This window comes from Agelaius phoeniceus, chromosome 17 (genome assembly GCF_051311805.1).
Source record: "Agelaius phoeniceus isolate bAgePho1 chromosome 17, bAgePho1.hap1, whole genome shotgun sequence".
NCBI lineage: Eukaryota > Metazoa > Chordata > Aves > Passeriformes > Icteridae > Agelaius > Agelaius phoeniceus.
This window is the reverse complement of record NC_135281.1, coordinates 2,199,049-2,211,107: the sequence shown is the minus strand read 5'-3', so window position 1 is coordinate 2,211,107 and position 12,059 is coordinate 2,199,049. Positions and strand designations below refer to the sequence as shown.

General features: G+C 47.6%; 1 protein-coding gene across 1 annotated transcript in view; it reads right to left on the bottom strand.

The window, feature by feature from the left end:
- UQCC1 (ubiquinol-cytochrome c reductase complex assembly factor 1) overlaps positions 1–2,471 on the bottom strand; it is a 47,190-nt gene extending 44,719 nt beyond the window's left edge. Inside the window, exon 1 of the mRNA XM_054644454.2 lies at positions 2,412–2,471. Within this exon, the coding sequence (XP_054500429.1) occupies positions 2,412–2,435 (24 nt within the window). The 5' untranslated portion in view covers positions 2,436–2,471. The remainder of the gene's footprint in view (positions 1–2,411) is intronic.
- Between the last annotated feature and the right edge of the window lie 9,588 nt (positions 2,472–12,059).

Sequence of the window (12,059 nt, the reverse complement as noted above, 5' to 3'; positions counted from 1 at the left end):
ATAAGCACACTTAAAAACTGAGATGTGATAAACAATCCAGTAATAAAGAAAACAGACACCAGGAGATAGCAGGGAATATGAGGAGCTAAGGAATTTTCTCTAAGCCAGCATCACTCTGCAGAACACAGCCTTCCTTTCAAATTACAAGTGCTTCTTTTGCTTCCCCCCTGGGCTGAAAGAAAATGTACCAAGCCTAAACTGAACAGGATTACTCAGGAATAGTCTGCAGACAGCTGCCTTGTCAAGGCAGAGATGAAAGAATATCACTAGTCTTCTAAATCCTCTTGGCAAACTTTTGGAAAGTCTAAGGTAGCAGGCAAGCTATTTATCAAGGTATCTTGGGCAAAAGCCAGATTTATCATAATGCCAGTATTAAGGAGCAGAGCTGAAATGTCAGGGCTGTATCATACACCAGGAGCTCAAAGTCAGACAAAAACCAAATTTTCCTTATTTCCAGTAGAAGGAAGAAATACAGAAAGTTTTAAGACTCATTTTCATACAATTAGGAAACCACTGAATTCCAATGCAGAAACACGTGTGGAGAAATGCCAGGGATGAGCAGTTCTTGAGCTGAAGCTGAGCATACTTCAGCTCACAAAAATGGCAGGTAACTACATCATCTCCTCTCCAAAGAGAAACCTTTCTGGTCTGGCTGAAAAATCAAATCAGCTTACTTTGCCACATGAATGCCAGCAGCAGCAGCCGGCTGAGGAGCTACCCAGGGACAGGTAAGCCCAGGAGGCAAATTCTTCCCCTTCAGAAGCAGCTTTCATTGCAAACCCTGCCCTGGGGGTGAGGCTCCACAGACAGCTGAGCCCTCCTGGTGCCTCACTGCTTCCCTACTGCCCTCCCTGTCTGGCTCCCCCCTCCCTGCCTGCCGACCATTGATTCTTCAATGCTTTCAAACTGCACAACCTGTTGTCACCGTTCTGCTGCTCCAGCACTTGGATCACGGGGGCCAAGAAAAAGGCAGGCAACAGAGCAAGGACAAAGCACAGAGAAAGGGCAGGGGTGGGAGGAGAAAGCAGGAACTCAAGGTCGCTGCATTTGAGCTGCTCTTGGCAGGTTTGTGCGTGGCTGCTCTCATCATGAGTTTGGAAAGGGCAGGGCTCAGCACGATTCGGGAAACCACACCCTGAGCCATCGGCTCAGAGTACCTGGGGGACTGATTTCATAAGTGGATATTGCCCCCGTACTAAAGGCCTTTCCCGTTCCTGGGACATCTGTCCCCACCTAGCAGTGCTGGGTGGTGATGTAAGATCATATCCAGGTACAAAATTCCGTGTTCTAGACAACTTGCTAAAGAGAGGAACTCTGCCACAGATGTTTTAAAGGCTAATAGAAAGAAAAAATGCACACAAATGAATGGGAAAGAAGAAAGGAGTGGAGGCATCGGAAACCCACACTTTCACAGGAACCCAAACACTTCCAATCTGAATCACAGAACCACTAGAGCTGGAAAAGCCCTCTAAGGTGATCAAGTCCAACTATTACTAAACCATGTCACCAAGTGCCGTAACCACATGGTGTCTGAACACTTCTAGGGATGGTATCTCTACCACTGCCCTATGGTGGTGCCAGTGCCTGAGCAGTACACAAGACTTGGAATCTTTACACTACCCTTGCTATCAAACAGCTCCAGAGTGAGAGGGGAAGGTCCCATAAGGGCAATGCCCACCCCTTAGGGCACACACTGAGCCCACTGGCAGGCATGTGTCTCCAGCTCCCACCAGGAGCCCAAACCCTTACACAACAGAATCATAGGATCAACTAAGTTGGAAAAGACCTCTGAGATCATCAAGTTCAACCTACGACTGCAACACCATCATGTCAACTAGACCATGGCACAGAGTCCCTTGAACACCTCCAGGGATGGTGACTCCACCACCTGCCTGGGCAGCCCCTTCCAATGCCTGACCACCCTTTCAGTGAAGAAATTCCTCCTGATGTCCCAGCTGAACCTCCTCTGGCACAACTTGAAGCTGTTTCCTCTCATCCTTGTTGCCGAACCCCTCCTGTCTATTCCCTCCTGTCAGGGAGTTTGTGCACAACCAGAAGGTGCCTCCTGAGCCTCCTTTTCTGCAGGCAGAGCCCGCCCAGCTCCCTCAGCCACTCCTGGTGCTCCAGCCCCTTCCCCAGCTCCGTTCCCTTCCCTAAACACGCTCCAGCCCCTCACTAACCCTTCAGCAAACACAAACTCCGCGGGAAAAGCTCGCCCCGCTGCTTCTCCAGACATCGGGTGCGAGGCCACAGGGCGGGAAGCGGGAGCAGCCCCCGCTGACACCCCTCGGGCTGCGGGGGGAGGCCGCCACAGGGGCGGCGCGGGGACAACCCCGGCTCCACACAGCGCTCGCCCCTCAGCACCAGAGCTCTCTCCCCTCCTTCCTCCCCTCCCTCCTCCCTTCGCTCACCAGGGCCCGCGCCAGCGCCGCCATGAGTCCCCGGCGCCGCTTCCGCCGGCGCGGCCCGGCCCCTTCCGTGGGAAGCGCCGGGCGGGCGGCGGCGTGAGGCGGGCGGGCAGGGAGGCGCTGCCCCGCGGGATCGGGAGCCTTCAGCGGCGTGAATCAAACCGATAATGGCACGCTCGAGAGAGTAATTATGTAGTTGTGTTTCCATGGGAAAGAGAGCACCTTTCCCTGGTATTTAAAGTGCAGGTTATAAGCTACCCATGGGAGGTAAGTGTTAAGGAAGCTTCCCATTCTGAAACGCCCTGGCAGTCAGGCTGCCAAAGGTCAGACACATTCACTGCTGGAACCGAAGCCCCTCCACAATGGGAGGCTCAAATGAGCCGAAGGGTGTCCCTGCATGCCCCACTCTCACACAGTCAGACCAGGTTTCCCACAGCAGAGTCTCACGTGTCTCATTCCACAAAACAATTCATTTGAGGCGCAGGAGCACAGAAACAGCTCGAGCCGGGGCCTCCACGGAGGGACTTTGAACCCCTGGGCTGTTATGCCTTGACAGTCTGAGCACAGCAAAGTCTCAGCTCTTCCTCGTGGGTCTCTGCCTCCTGTCCCCCTCTCCGTGTCCATCCACTTCCCTGGCTCCTGCTGTTTCTCAGTGTCATCACCTGGACCTGTCTTTGTGCCTTTTGTTAACCAGAGGCTGGCAGCTCATGGCTCCCACCAATAGCTCAATCCACATTTCAATCTGCAGTTTGCAGGCCGAGTTACCTGGACCAAATTTATTTCTCAACAGTAAAGCCTAGCAACAGCTTTCTGACCTCTCACATCTTGTGTAGGAGCAATCCCTGGATCTATTCAGTTTTGGAGCTAATTTTGCACCCAAATTGCAGAGGTCCAGTCCAGAAAGTGAATCACAGCACCTTTCCTGGGGAAGGGAGATACCTGTTCATCCTGTTGGTGCTGCAGGTGATCATCTGCCTAGTGCTGGTAAAGGCCAGCAAGACTTTTCTGCCTTGACACCTTTTGTGTGTGAAAAATCTTCGGATGTATTCAGTAGTGGAGGTGGTATCATAAATTTTGGTGATGGACCCCTGAATGGAAATGACTGTGCTTTTCCATGGGAATGAGAGCCAGTAGCCCCAGGGTTCCAGGTGCAGATGATGGGCTGCCCAACAGGAGGTAAAGACCAGCAAGACCCTTCTTTCTTGGAGCCTGTTGTGTTGTAGCAATCCCTGTGTGTGTTCAGCCTTGGAGCTGAGTTCCTGATGCCAAACTGGGATCTGCATCTAAATGACGCCACCTTTCCTTGAGAAAGTAAGCACCTAGTCCTGGTTTTGGTGCTGCATATGATCATCTGCCCAATGGAAATGAAGGTCAGCAAGATTATTTATTTCAGAGTTGTGCAAGCCTGGGAGCTTGGTGATATTCAACAAATCCAGCATGCCCTAGCAGAATTTGCCCCGCAAATTTTTTAGACACAGAAATTCAGAATTAGGAACTTCCCAAGTACAGCCCCTCTATTAGGATCAGTTAGTAGTTTCTATGCAGTTACATAACCCAGGAGCCTTTTTTTCCTGTAGGCATGAAGTAGGTATTACAATGATCATAGTTCACCTATAGGATACATGGACCTTGAGTATTTTGCTAGGTTAGCAATGTAGACATAGACATACATCAACATCCTGATTTACTGTCCCTAAAGCTTGTTAGAGCAGGAGCATCCCCTACCCATGTGCATGGGTAGGGGATGTTCCTGCTCCCTGTTCCACTGATGGGGGCTCCTTTCTTGATCACTAGGCTTGAAAGTACACAAAGACCTTACACCAAAGAACATCCTGACTTAAGAAAATCTTGACATATTCCACATTTTTGCAACAGTATGGGAGGCTCCAGGTCTGTGCTGGGGTTTGGTTTGGAAGGGGCAGAGGTAGCAGATCCGTGCCTGCCCACTGCTGTCAGCGGTGTCCTGGGCTCTGCCCCGGGGCAGCAGGGAGAGCAGCATGGAAGCAGCAGTAGCTCCCGTGGTTGAAGTTGGTGAGGCCATCCTGGTTGCCCCTAGTATCAGTGTGAGCCTGCACTCATGTCACCAGGAAAACATGGCAGAGTCCCTCACCCAGAGTCCCCCAGAGCCAGCAGCTTGCTGTCAGGAGCCATCCCGCCTGTCCTTGTCCTCTGTTCCCTGCCAGGAGCCATCCCGCCTGTCCCTGTCCCCGTTCCCTGCCAGGAGCCATCCTGCCTGTCCCTGTCCCGTGTTCCCTGCCAGGAGCCATCCCGCCTGTCCCTGTCCCCGTTCCCTGCCAGGAGCCATCCCGCCTGTCCCTGTCCCGTGTTCCCTGCCAGGAGCCATCCCGCCTGTCCCTGTCCCCGTTCCCTGCCAGGAGCCATCCTGCCTGTCCCTGTGCCTGTCCCTGTCCCTGTTCCCTGCCAGGAGCCATCCCGCCTGTCCCTGTCCCGTGTTCCCTGCCAGGAGCCATCCCGCCTGTCCCTGTCCCGTGTTCCCTGCTCCTGGCTGCTGCTGGCACCAGCTTTCACGAGGCCACAGAGTGAGCCTGAGCAGTGACCCAACGGGGTGAAGCGAGCTGGCTTGTTTTGCCAGGTTAGGCTGAATCTGGATCACATCCACATCACCTCACAAACGCCAGTGCTGGTGCAGATGTGAGCAGCAGCAGCTGGGGCAGGGAGCGAGGCTGCGCGGCCGGCGGCAGCGCTGGCTCGGAGGGCTTAGGGAACTATAACATTCTCCTCCTCTCTTTCCCAGCACGTTAGCTGGGATGTCAGCTTCTCAGGAGGGCAGTAGCAGCTGCTTTAATGGCCCTGAAACTTCACAGTAGTCCTTAGAAATCTTTCATATGTTCTTAAATATCAGGCCTCAGGGGGCCAATGGAATCACCTGTCTGGAGTTCTTATCCACAGGCATCCCTGATCCCTCAGCTTGCAGCTGGTCTTTCCCGAGATGTTCTGCCTCCCCACAGCTATCTGCTGAAAGGGGTTTAACTGTGTCTGACAAGCTGTTTAGTCGTTCTGACACGAGGCAGGATGTTGAACAATGCAGGGGACTGTGGGATCTCTGTTGGTGAAATGCTACATTTCATTTTGTTCTTGTCCCTGCAGTGAATTCCAGGCAGGAAGGTTAAAGCTGGTTTTGCTGTTTTATGTTTGCTTAGCTGCCCTTCATGCATTACACTCAAACCAATATTAAATACCATTGTTGACAGCAAATTTTTTGTAGGAAGGCGATGGAGAGGAATGGTTACACTTTTCTGAACCCTCTTTGTCATTAATGAGTCACAGCCATTAAAAATGAGGATGCTCAAGAGGCCCTAAAGTGTGTAGTCATGCAGAGAAAAGGCTCTTGCCACCAGCAGTGTCTCTCAGTGATGTGACATGGTCTGTCCACTACAATGGACACTTTCCAACTCAGAGCTGTGTCTGATAAATATTGACACTTTCCTGGGTTTGTGTTAGTCCTACCTAATGATGCACAGAAAGATTCTGACACATTTCAGTTGGAGAAAGTTACTGTCCCACCTAAGATTCCTCTGCCTGCCACTGTTCCATGTAGCACCAAGCCCTTTCCCTGTCAGTCTGTCTGATCAGAGCTCCTTGAGGGAACAGAACAGCCTCTGATGGGACATGAACCCAGAAGACTTCGCTGTGGACCTGAGTTTCAATTTTAGTTTCAGTTCTGAAGGGATTCCCTCAGTCAGAGCACTGGCAATTTCTTCTCCTTTGCACACATTTTTGCTGTCCTCAAGCTCCTCCACTCAGCTCTGCTCAATGGGCAGCTCCACAGCTGTGTGGGTCTTACATCTGAGATAATGAATCTTCCATGTGGAAGATTCCCTCTTCCTGGGAGATTGTCACCTGAAGCCACTAAAGAGACTGAGAAACTTGTTATGTGTTTTCTGCAAGATGTTGGGGAACATCAACAATGGCCTCAGGTGCTCATGTGGCTGAACAGGAAAGAAGGATCAGAAAGGATATCATGATGTTTAATGTATATAATGAATTATAAAAGACATTTCTTACTATTTATAATAATAACTCATTTATTAATACATTATGTTTAATAGGCCTACTGATTTGGTCTCAGTCCTGTCTTCTCTCTAACCTCTCCCACGCTGGTTCAGTGGTCATTACTACAACTCTCTTTCCTTTCTGTCCAAATTAGCAAGGAACAATAAATAACTTTTAAACGAAGACATTTAAATATTTGATCTTCCTGTCCTCCTCATTCCCCATCAGCACATATAATTTTCTTTTGAATGTTAACATAGCACATGCTCTTCCTGTTTTCACACAGAAAAGCAGACTGATCATTTTTATGCAGGCCTGTGCTTTTATATTTTAAAATGTTAAATATGCACATTAACTGACCATCTTGATATAAAGTCCTGTAACAGCATCTTGTATTTTTCTCTTCTTGGACACATGAATCAAAATCAAGTGGACAAGGTAATTGTTAGCCCAACGTTTACTGTGGGGAGCTCCCTCCCTCTGAAAAACAAACAGAGCTTTAGATCAGGGCAGAATTACAAATCTTTCAACTTCAATCTTTCCTCAGCTCATTCTGAAATTCCTGTCTAAGTAAAAATTTTAAATTGTATTAATTTTCCTTTTTTACCACCTGCTCCTGCTTCTGCAGAAGTAAAGTCAAAGGAATCTCATGGTCATGTGAGGAAAGAGGAACTGTCCATGTTGCCTAGGACAAGCAGAGCTGGGACATTCTTGCTAACAAGAAGGAAAATAATCCATATGGGTATTCCAGGACACTCTGGAGATCATGATAAAGTGAAACCCAATAGAAAAATTCAGTTCAAGTCCAGCAGGTCTTATTAATTCTGCTTCTGTGCCAATAGTGCAGGAGTGCCAGCTGGCCCCACAGCTACGTGAGTATCTTTCCTGGTGCTCCAGGTTGTGAAAGGGTTGTTCTGTACGTCCCACCTGGCACTGCCTCTGTCTCATGCACTCCTTTAGGACTGGAAGTGCAAATCAGTGATAACATATACCTTGGAGCACTGGTATATGTGGATTGACTTCTTCCAGAGCTTTCCTGGATGTGTCTGCTCTGCTCTTAGCAGAACTCTGAGTTCCAGCAGAGTGGTGAGGGGCCATCTGACCGCAGGGGAAACCCAGGTTCACTGGATTCCTGTCTCTGGCTGTTGCTAAAGGAAAAGGGCTTTTCTAAGCTTGAACTGGTAGTTCATAAACAAATTTGTCATACTTTGCTCTTGCAAAATTTTTCTCCTTTTCATATGGAGTAAATCTGAACACTTTGAGGCCAAGTCCACCCTTAGGAATATGTTACAAGCTGAAAAAGGACTTTTAATGGGAGAAAATTATATTTTAGCAACATAAAGGTGATTAGTCCTCCCCATAAGACTCAGTTGGGGGTGTTAGTGTGCATACATTTTTCTATTGCCATTTCTCAGGAAAAATGCTATTTCAAAATATGAAATTAAGATGTATTTTTCAATAAAAATACAATGCTTACAATTCACTCTGGACTTTAAAAGGTTTGGCAAGTATGGAGATCAATTCCCTGATCTGGAATTCCTTGGCTAGAGGTGCACAGAAGTCCTTGCTCTGGTCTCCAGAAGGGAGTTACCCTTCTTCTGCACCAGTGCTGCAGGAGGAAAAGCAGACGTGAAGCAGAGCAGGCTGCTCAGTGCTGCACCTCGCTGAGTTTGGTGAAGCCTGGCAAGCACAACCTGAACTCCATGGCTGAACTATTCAGGAGGACTAGAAATAGGACCTGGTTACTTTTTCCAGGCTTTTATATCCTAATGGCTGCTGCTACTGTTAAATATGATAAACTCCTGTTTGTTCACGTTAGCTGGCCATCAATAGTCCCTGTTTGCCGGGCAAGCCCAGGACGTTCCCCTCCCCACCTGTCAAATCTGGAGTGTGCTTTGGCACCCTGCCACTGCAGAGCCTCAACGACTTGAGCAGAAATGAGACATCCCAGTACTTAAGCTGCCTCTGTTTCATGAGCTTTTCTTCCCATCTGTCTGCTTTCAGAAGAAGAAAGTGTTTGCTGGTCAGAGAGGTTTTCCACTTGCGCCTCCTTCAGCTTTCCATTACCTCTCCGAGGTTATATGGGGTGCAGGGCTATACACTGTACTGTACTATATGCAGAGGTGTTCAGACTTAATTTATTCCCTTCTCCTGGATAAAGATTATTGCAGCTGTGTGTTTTGGAAAACTATCAATGAAGGGAGTTCAGCTCATACAACACACTTTCAATAGGGTACTGTACTCTATATTTCCAGGTTCTGTTTTAATTACACTTGCATATTACCTTGGAGGAAGCTGAAATCTGGAAAATGTTTTCTCATATACCATGTCTTAAACCTTTCTGACCTTCTGTTTTCTACCAAGTACTTTTATGTTTGTGATGAAAACCATATAATACGGGGCAAAGTCTGGCTATCTGGGATAATCTACCAGAGACTGTCAGTCCTTCCTAGCAAAGACCGAGCAATTCTAACTGAGAAATGTCCCCACCATCCCTCACCCCACCACCTTCCAGCAGTCATTCCTTCTTCTGTCCCTTCACATGGCTCCCAACAAGAGCCCCATGCTGTGAATAGGGCATGCAGTGGCAGGGAGAGGCTCCTGCTGCTCCAAAGAATCTTGAGGGACTGAGTTACAGGATGGCTCGTGCAGTGCCAGCATGCTGCCTGTATCCCAGAAAAACAAGGAAAAGGCCCAGACTCATTAGAGGAGCTGTGTACAGCAGTGCACTCCTGCAGCTTCTTGGAGGCTGGTGAGCCAGAGCAGCCCAGGAGCCCCTGGGGTGCCTGAACAGCTCTGCCTGGGCCAGGGGAGCAAATGCTGCTCTGGGGTGTCTGTACTGGCTGCACTGGGCACCACTGGAAAAAAAAACCAAAAAACAAACCTACCACCCAGTGTCCAGAATTTAAACCTCCTCAAGACAGCTGGCACTGTGCTGGGGGAGCATGGCATTGGTGAGAACGCCAGCATGGCACGTGCCCTCTGCCAGGAAGAAGTGGCTACAAGCAGGTTACAAGCAGGTTACAAGCAGGTTACAGAGGTGCCCAATGGACTCACAGCAAGAGGTGCAGAACTCCCCCAGTGATGTGAGAGTACGTGATTCCCAGGGCTGACAGCAGAACAAAATGTGTAGGAACCAGGCAGCTGGTCCAGAGCAGCTTTCAAGCCAACTTCAAATCCATGCCAAAGAGAGCACATCTTGATTTTCACATCCTTGGGTTGTCTGGAGAACGTCCTGGGACAAAGGGTTTTAGTGAATATGTGTGAGCAGCAGAGGGTTTGTCAGTCCCCTGCCCAGCTCTTGGAGCCCAGCACTCCACAATTCCAGAAGTACAGATTGCTGCCTGCATCCTTCTTCTATGACTTCTTGAGGAGCTTGCTCCTCCCGGAGGCATGGAATGGTGGCAAACCCTCCAGTCTGGGACCTTGAGCTCTGCTCTGGAGCCTGGCACTGACAGGGCTCATGAGGTCCCACCTTCACTTGTCCCAACACCTCACCCTAAAAAGCAAAGTAACTTTTACTTAATAATGAATAACAGGAATTGCATAAATCATGTCAAGCAGGGACTTTTTAGTGGCACTGAACTGGTTTTTAACTCAGCTGTAAACAAGGATTTTCAACTCTGAGGCAAGAACTTATAAAATGGAAAGCTTTTCATTAGAAAGCAGTGATTATGGAAAAGCAGGCTTGGTCATAATAGAAAGCTGATTCTGAACTCCTAACGTGATGCTGGAACTGAGAGGGAAAGCTGATCCCCAGACTGTAAAGGTCAAAATCCAGTAAAAGTAGAAAGTTAGTAGTGCCTCTGTGGTGTTGATGAGACTGTTACTGCAACATTAAATGAGTTCTGGTGTTTACATACTAAAAGTATTTGGAGAAGTGAGAGCCTAAAGGAAAAAACCCAAGAAGAAAAAAAATCTGGTAACGAACGTGCATAGCAGAAGCAGAACAAAGTTGCTCGACCTCTTCCATAGAAAATAAGAGAAAAACATTCATCACAGTCTGCACAGGTAGAACAATGCCCATGGGAGTAAGTTTTTTCATACTGTAGACAAAGAAGCCAATTCAGTAATTCAAAGTGGAAACTGGACAGTAAGTAGAAATAGCTGCTTATTAAAAAATGAAGTGCTAATATTCCCAGAATTAGCTTAGAGCTGAATGTGGTGAGCTTTTTAAAACTTTCGGTCTCTAAATCAATCCTGGATCTCTCTTTCCAAATATGTAATACCCAGCTATTACATAGCGTCATTTAATTGCACAGAACTCTAAATATAGAGTCTTTAAAAAAATAGATGGTAAAAGAGACACCAATCAGCCAGCCATGCTCCTCTAAAGGACAGTGGCCAGCCCCTGTAAGTCCCACTGGTTTGAGCCACCATGTCCGAATTTACCAGTTTACTCCGAGTTTTGGGATTCATGTGGAAGAATGGTTTTGCCAAGTTAGACCATGGATCCATGGAGCTCATCTTCTATAGGGAACAGCAGATCCCTACAAAGAAAACAAAGGCAGGACAAATGTGCAGCAAGGTTTTCTTGGCAGAGCTTTTGAACTTCCAGCTGTCAGGGGCTCAGAAAGTCCCAGAGACTGGTGGTCAACAGCTTTTCATGGATTTTTCTTCCTTTTTTTTTTTTCCAAACATATACAAAATTTAGCATCCCAACCAGGGTGTGCTCAGGACTTCTGCAGCTGGGCAACCCTCAGGGAATCAGTGTCTTTCTTCTTGCTTCAAGCCTGTCCTGAGCCACTATCATTTGGTGTACTGTGGTTCTTGTTTGGGAGAAAACTTGCCCCCAGTTCACATTCTTAGTCCTCACCACTTTTCCTTCTTGCCCAGGCGCCTTTCACTGAAGGGCTCCAGTCTCATTACTTTTCTCACAGAAGCTGTTCCATCCTTCCTGTCCCTCTTACTGCCCTTCTCCAGCTCTTTTGTATCCCAAAGTGTTTCAGAGTTGTGTGCAGTGCCTGCATATTGTCTTCTCATTTATTCTCGATTTCCTTCTCAGTCATTCCTAAAGTTGTATTTGCTTCCCTGATTGCTGTAAAAACTGAGCTGACACTTCAGGGACTCAGAAATAAAATGTTTTACCTGGAGTAGGTAGAGTTCATCAGGCCAAATGATCCTCATTGTTCTTCTTGCCCTTATCACCTGCAAATTAAATTGCCATTCTTCAACAACATTTTTAGATTCAGTCAGTATCAACAACCCCATGATTTGATTATGACTGCCAGTTCAGAACAGTCACCCTTTAAAGTACTGAATTAATTTCCTTTTCTCTTGAGACTCCCAAACCACTGGAATTTCCCCAAAATCCCAAGATTTATTAAAAATCAGTAGGCTTACTGGTGCAGGTGAAATGTTTTAAAACTCTGACAATGCCAGCACATGCTCCTCATCACTTTCTTATCTTACTGGCATGGGGAATATTTCATTACTGTTGGAAGAAGTGAATTATTCCTTATGGCTTTTTCTCTTACCAAAAATATAATGTTTTGAGAGACAGCCCCACTGTGTTTTGAGATAAAGAGCAGGTTATTTTTCTAGAATTCCAAAAAATCAATTTGTGTTTAAAGTTTCTGTATTACTGGAAGATTCCATCTTATATTTTCTGGAGTTTATTGATCAAATATTGTTATG